At 30.8% G+C, this 7,820-nt stretch overlaps 1 protein-coding gene and 1 non-coding gene across 2 annotated transcripts in view; both read left to right on the top strand.

The window, feature by feature from the left end:
• Nucleotides 1–1,152: 1,152 nt before the first annotated feature.
• Nucleotides 1,153–7,820, top strand: part of LOC108915436 (palmitoyltransferase ZDHHC5) — a 23,674-nt gene continuing 17,006 nt past the window's right edge. The window contains exons 1-4 of the mRNA XM_018721462.2: nucleotides 1,153–1,367; nucleotides 1,427–1,545; nucleotides 1,598–1,755; nucleotides 5,561–5,733. Of these exons, the coding sequence (XP_018576978.1) occupies nucleotides 1,276–1,367; nucleotides 1,427–1,545; nucleotides 1,598–1,755; nucleotides 5,561–5,733 (542 nt within the window). The 5' untranslated portion in view covers nucleotides 1,153–1,275. The remainder of the gene's footprint in view (nucleotides 1,368–1,426; nucleotides 1,546–1,597; nucleotides 1,756–5,560; nucleotides 5,734–7,820) is intronic.
• Nucleotides 7,015–7,103, top strand: LOC111692205. The gene has a single exon (XR_002763172.1). It is a non-coding gene; the product is annotated as a small nucleolar RNA U3 (small nucleolar RNA).

Genomic DNA, 7,820 nt, shown 5'->3' with positions numbered 1-7,820 from the left:
TCATTGTTACCATATTCACGATAGTCTCAACATTAGAAAATTTCCATTTTAGAAGCGTATTTGAACAATATAAAATGATGTGTAGCTTTTTTAAAATGCTTCTGATATTGTTTTGTGACATTTTTATTTGTATGATGAATGGCAAAATTCGTAATCCATATTAGAAACTTTTTTCAGTGCCTTCTCAAAAAGAAAGAAATTCTTGGTAAAAGTTGCCGCATCCCCAAACTAGAAGAGCATATTTATTTATTTATTATTTTTTTTAATATACAATGTAACAACTTTTTTTAGTTAAATTGTTTGAGAAGTTGTCTGGAGTTCGAATTAAGTCATTCATAATACAAATAAAAATATCACAAAAAAGTATTAGAAATATTTTAAAAATTACTCACACTATTTATACTATTTCAAAAATGCTTTTGAAGTGAAAATTATCTAAAGTTGAGAGCATTATGAGAACAATATGGTAATAAAATTATTATGTTACTCAAACATTTCTGAAAATATACTGAAACAAAAAATACCGAGTGCATAAATTGAACATAAAAAGAATGTTACTGAAACCAATTTTTTGAAACATTTCATTGGAAACGTATTTTGGGGAGGACATCTTGGGTTTCTAGAACGTTACCAGAATGTTGCATGAATTTTTTAGGAAACGTTTCAAGAAAAATAGAAACATTTCTGAAACATGTCTGAAACTGAAAAATGTTTAGTGGGGTAGTTCAAACGGTTCCTAAGATATTGGCAAAAATCTGAAAAAAAGTTTTGACACATCTCGAAAACGAAAGCCCGGAGAGAAAAATGGAAGAGGAATAAAATGTTCCTCTTTTCAAGAGAAATATACAGTTTTCCGTTGCTACACTTATTTAGGAACACCCTGTATATTATAGTACCATAGAAAATATAGTACTATATTTTCTAGGTGTAGTACATACGTAGCCGAGAGGTAAACATGTACGTTATTCTTAAATTTCTTTCTAATGTTAATCAGTAGAAATATGCGTGGAAAAAGTAGTGACAGGTGGTGACATCATGAGTTTTAATAAACTCGCGATTGTGAGAAATTGCTTAAAATTAGTATGTTCCTGTGTTAGTTAGCACTGTTAGCAGGTCTACCAATATTAAATGTTGACTGACATTCGATTTGACGCAAACGTTTGCTGTTGACTTCTCTCTTCTTCATGGTGTTTGTCTCAGCCATGTTGACCTGTATGAGACTGAATTACCAGCTTTTTGCAAGTACTTGAGGGCACATCCCATTAAAAGGACATTATGCCCAAGTGTGATGTTAAAACCAGATATATACCAGCGACATTTGCTTGGACATTGCTTATTGTAGCCACTTCATTATTTTTTTATTACCCGTGAGTTATTTCTGTATAATGTTTATGTTTCCAAATTTAGATGTACTGTGTAATTGTAGGGCCCAGTATTATATACCAGCACACCCATGGGTACCAGCATATCAGGGTGTTATTACCTTCTTCGTATTGGCAAATTTTACACTTGCTACTTTTATGGATCCAGGAGTTATTCCGAAAGGTAAGTCTTATTATTAATTTCATATACTTTTATTTATCGCTTATTTCTATAGCCCCTCCTGACGAAGACAGGGAAGATGATTTTAGGGCTCCATTGTATAAAAATGTCGATATAAATGGTATTACAGTTCGTATGAAGTGGTGTGTTACTTGCAAATTTTACAGACCGCCAAGATGTTCACATTGTAGTGTTTGTAATCATTGTATAGAGGTAAGATCTTTATCATAATACGATATCTATTAAGTTTTTAAGTGTCGTTAATATTTACAAGTCAATGCAGTCTTGTTTGCTTTAATTTCCATGTAAAGTCAACTACATCAATATATAATTTCAATTTATTTGAATTGGCCTTAGTATGCTCATGCAGATTTATTTTTATCAAATAATATTAATACATTCTACATACAATTTTTACAAGTTCAATTTTATTTTGTTAATGCTACACCAACAATATACTTGAAAATACATGTAGTGATTGTATTTATTGCATTTTCTTCAATTTCTAGCACATTATCAATCAAAGAAGGTCCATTTGCAAACAAATACCCTTTCACAATTTGAAAAATGGATCCGTTATTTATTTGCCTGTAAAATATTAACAAGGTCATTATCAAGTTAGTATTAATATAATTTATAAAAAAGTGGTGAATTTTGAGTACAAAATTTAAAAAGACCGACGTGAGGGCCAATAACATTAATAACTTAAATAATTAAGAGGAAATTAACAGTTGTGCCAAGATCAATTTTTCATTATACGATACATAAAACAATGGGTGAGGTTTTTTTCATCTATTATAATATTATTTATTTTGTTAAACCGATATATACTAAGAAAATTATTCATCCTTGCTAGTATTTAGCAGCATTTTTTGAACTAGATGCAATTTATGTCCTCTAAACACTTGTTTTATGTATCTCTTTATTTGGTTATCTCTAAAAAAGGCGTTACTGATGTCAGAAACATTGTGCAGAATACTACTTGGAATATTTATGTATCTATCCACTATAAAGTCCTAATTTATTTCATATTAAAAGCTTATTTTATGATTGTAATCTTCGTAGCATTGTTTTATATCAAATTGTTATATACAATCATAAATCCAAGTTAATTAATAATTTGAATTCATATAAAAAAATGTATATTAATGAGCACATATTTTTCAATTTAACGATGACAATATACTTTCCTACAATCAAACAGTCTACAATTAATAATATTCTGAATATGACTCGTTATACTAAGTATTAAGTTTCAAAATAAATATGCATATTTGTGGTATCCCTTAGATTTATACCTAATTTAATAAATATGGAGATGTGATTATTTCTGTATTACAGTGTTGTACAAAAGTATTTAAAAATATTTCATAAAGCAGTCATACTTGAATAACTGACAATTAATTAATTTCTACAAGGTGCACTTAAATAAAGGACTACAAATAATCTTGAGGCAAAATATGATAATTAGATCAAATATACTTGCTTTATTTACAAATTACAAATTACTGTTTAAATTTTTGAAAAATATCAAAGGCAAATACGTCGAAAAAAGTTTTAGGTAGACTAATGAAATTTGGTTTGGTGATTTAACTAAATAAAGTTAAAAATTCAGTTAATTTGTGTACACAACTGCATAAATCAAAAATTCTATAAATTCAATAATCGTCTGAAAGAACAAAGATTTCCATTTTATTTATAAAATGATCAGTTTTTGGGTTATTTTTTTTTAGCTTAAAATAAACTTATCGTACACTTCAATAAACAATTGAATACAATACAAATATTATTTGTTTCACAAAAGAAGTAGGGTACAAATACAATTTTAGATACAATGGGATCATTAAAAGTTCGAAAAATTCAGTAGGTACTTGACTTGAAAGTCACTTGTTTTTCAATAGAAATAGCAGAAATTTTTCTTCTTTGAGAAACAATAGGCTTGCATGAAAACTTCTTTTAAAAATGCATACATTTGTAATCTATAACCGACAAGTAATAGGGGTGAAAAAATTAATTCCTTTAACACTTCGAATTAATTATAAACTTTGAACTAAAGTATATTTGTCCTAGTTATCATAATATGGCTTCAAAATTATGTGGCAAAATATTATATTTTTATAAATTTACAAATAAAAAAGAATGGGATGTCTTATTCATTATGTCCAATAATAAGGAAATGGTGGTACCTAGTGTACATTAATCTCAAGAGCCTATGATTTATTTCTAAAGGCCAGTTGTCAGGGCTCCTAACATTGCCAGGCTCTGGCTGCTTCTTTTTTTGGTATCGTGTACTTATTGTAACTAAAAGTAAAAAGAAGATTTAGACATTTTTTGAACGAATCGATAAAAGTTTGTTGATAATTTATCAGACCGTAAATATACTGTCAAAGTGAAATAATCTCTTAATTAAATATATATACTGTAGGTAGTATTGAGATAATAAATAATATAGTAATGCTGATATATTCAGAACCATCACGCAATGATATTTTGAGCTTGTTAATATTTAATTTATCAGTCAGTCTGAAATTTCTAATAAAAATTAGAAGATAAGTAGTAAAATCTAACAGTAATAATGATCATCAGCAGTATACAAAATGCAAGCGAATATTTGAAATATTTTACAACTTAAGACACATATTTATAAGATAGTTTATTAAAATTGTAATAAAAAAAACATAAATACTCTCACAGATGTATACAGGGTATCCCGGTATTTGATACAAAAAAGTCGGGTGCAAATAGATGTGGTCAAAATAATTTCAGTTCTTCATATACATTTTTTTCATACCGTCATAATAAATAATCTCGCTTATTCTACAAAAATGTATATTTTTACTGGAATATAAATGTTCCACATGATTAAATTTAAAAGTTTCACTAGGAGTTCTTGAATTAAAAAATTAAGGAGTTTATATTATTGGGCCTTTATTGCCTTTAACCCTTAACTACTAACGTGTTGGATATATAACATTGTCACTAACCTACGTCTCAAAGACGGCTATAAGTATTATGCATATATTATGCATAAATTTACGAAATTAATTGTGAGGACCTGTTATTTGTGTTCTTCGTACATCTGGCAATTTGTTGCTTTTGTTTAAAATTCAACTAATAACACAAGCTTTTAAAAAATTATAATCTTGAACGGATGTTCGAAATTTTCTGCAATTTAACATTGACATCTATAAATGCCAAAAGTTAGACAAAAACACTAGTATTTTGAAAATGTAGATTTTATTTAGTACTCAGTAATCATAAAAGTAAGTATCTGTGAAAGAAATAAAGCAAAAAGCGCGAAAATAAAAAAGTAACAATTGCTGGTTTACACTAAAGTCATGTCCGAGAGACGGCTACTCTTATTTGATTCCAAATATTTCAAAACTAAACAATTCACGGTCACCATTCTTGGGATACGGGTTCAATGCTAAATGGACATAAATTACATAGACGCCCATTAAACAATATTGGGTGGGAGAGGTTGTAATTCTGTCCCGGCAACTGAATTGCATGAATTAGAACATGCTTTATTCCGTGCAACAAAATTGCATGGATTCTAGTTACTTTTATGAAGATTTGCTTATTACCAACCTAGTTGTTGTTGGCTATTGATTATGGTTGTTGTTAGTAACGCCGTTGAAGCTACTATTAAAGTTATACAGCAATTTACTTTTAAATTTTCATCCATTGCAATGTTTTGCTTGAATAAAAAATAATTGTTTACAAGATACATACAAGAAATTTTACATGTTAAACAATGCACAGTTGGTAACACTACTACAAACTAAACAAATTGCAGCAATTCTGTCCCATTGTGATAATAGGAATGCAGTTTTATCCCCGCAATAAAATCCCCCCAATTTTGTCACTGCAACTAAATTGCATTGTCTGATACAGGCTTGAGAGGTACTATTAGTAGTTAAGGGTTAATTTTAAGGATCTTAAATCGGTTACAACTTTATAAAAGTATTTTGATGTAATTTACAGTTGAAATAACCGTGCCATGTTTATTTTTCAGACTTTTGATCACCATTGTCCATGGGTCAACAACTGTATAGGAAGAAGAAACTATCGCTTCTTCTTTTTCTTCCTCATATCACTAAGTTTACACATGATTAGTATATTTACCTTAAGCCTCATTTATATTCTAAATTATAAGCAAGCCTACACCAATCCAGAACCAATAATAGCGTATCCTTTTTTTGTTTATTCTTTAAATTCACATATACTTATAACTAATATACAAGGTGTTTTGCATAAATACCGACGCAATAAGGTTTGAGTTTTTTTGATACAGGTAATATTTTAAAACTCTCATTCATAAATTTTAATTCTCACTTATCAAAGTACATAATTAGGTTTATTCTATTTTGGGATATTTACGTTACACTACTGTCATAGTACACTAATGTCGGTTATTTGGGAGCACTATATGACAGGAATTTAGTTGTTTTTATTGTTATATAGGTAGTGCATTAATATACAGGGTCGGAAAGTCCCCATGGTTCATCGGCCGTTACGTGAGAGCGATAAAGTAAGTCATATAAATCCATGCGATAGAGAAGGATAGCTATAACGAAGGCGTCTCATAGTCACCGCCCGTTTCTCCCTTCCATAAATAAGATCAACTTCCACTTGTAATTCAGCGACCGGTGGTCATCTTTGTTTTCGTCATTTGCCTTTTCTGTAATAGATGTCACTTTTTCTATACAATTCCGACTTCGTATTTCGATATGTTAATACAATCCGTTAACAGAGAGAAGCCATAGAAAGAGTGATGCCAGATCTACAAATTTTTTTGGAATTGGGAAAATAGGGAATTTTGTTTTATTTCTTGGGATTTTTAAGTCATTTTAAAAAGTATACTTAAATAACAACTAAATGAACTTTAAATGCAGCTGAGCACTANCCCGACCGCAAATGCGGCCGGTGTAGGCGCTTTGTGGGACCTCCTTTTGTCCTGGCTGGGCCCCGCCGGCTAGGGCCCTTTCTTCTGGCGCTCTTCTTGCTTCGCCGGCTCGATATGTATTAACCTAATAGTATACAACTAAACGACTAAATTTTTGAATTTTTTTTGCTTTCCATTCTAAAAAAGTTTCAAATTTTTTAATTATATCTAATTAAATGTTGGACCAAGCGGCCCTTTGGGGCCTTGGCCCATTGGGAGTTTTCCCTTTTTTCCCCTATGGCCAGTCCGGCGCTGCGCACAAGTACTATTGCCAGATCGAAATCCAAACTGATGGTCAGCCAGGAGATCGTTGGTTGCCAAATATTTTTAAATCTTATTCAATATGATACAATAAAATTAAGTCTTTTAAAAAGGTGTACAAGAAATTTAAGTCGCCATAAGTGAAATAAACATCTAAGTAAGTAATCACTAATCATCAGATACATTATCCTTCTTTTCTTTTACGACATCTATTATCTATGTACGACATTCTGCATTCCTCGATTTCTTCGACCTCGACACTCAAGATCATACTTCACAGGATCATTTCTGTAGTAGGTCTTCCCATGCTCTCTACTCAAATGTAGAGTTGTCGGGATGCCCGACTCGGGCACCGTTCGCAACTTCGTTCAGTATGTGTCCGATTGTGTCCGCAAAGATCCGAGATCTGACACGGATCATTAAAAGGAGCAGGTTTACTCGGATCAGTAAATCAGTTATGTTCTACCCATCTCTACGTCCGACAAAAAAGCCGAACGCACCTTTATATTACGAACACGATCTTTAAAAATATTAAAAGTACTTTTTAATATACAGGGTGTTCCTAAATAAGTGTCGCAACGAAACACTGTATATTCCTCTTGTAAAAAGAAACATTCTTTTCCTCTTCCATTTTTCTCTCCGGGCTTTTATTTTCGAGATACACGGTGTCAAAACTTTAATTTTTTTAAAAATTTTTTGCCAATATCTTAGGAACCGTTTAAACTACAGGACTGAGTTTTTGTATACGCATTACCACTATTAATAGCTACTTTCTTGCACCATTCTCGAATTCATTGAACGTGCCAGTGGTGGAGATTTTAAGGTATCGTAAGGATTTCCCCCCCCCCCCTAACTTTTACGCCACTGGAAAAATTGACATTTGACAGCAAATTCTGAAGCGCCAATGAATTTTACACAAAAAGAGTTCTCTTGGTTCATTGCTCTAAAGTCAACCGTTTTCAAGAAAAATTACTTTTTATGAACAAAAGCAAACATTTTGCTAACGTTTCGAAAATCTTTTGTAATTCAAAAAATAGGTAGTAATAATTAACAATTTTAACGAAATTTA

Source organism: Anoplophora glabripennis, unplaced genomic scaffold (genome assembly GCF_000390285.2).
Source record: "Anoplophora glabripennis isolate ALB-LARVAE unplaced genomic scaffold, Agla_2.0 scaffold1116, whole genome shotgun sequence".
NCBI lineage: Eukaryota > Metazoa > Arthropoda > Insecta > Coleoptera > Cerambycidae > Anoplophora > Anoplophora glabripennis.
Note: the sequence above shows the minus strand (reverse complement) of the source record. Positions and strands in the feature narration are given on the sequence as shown.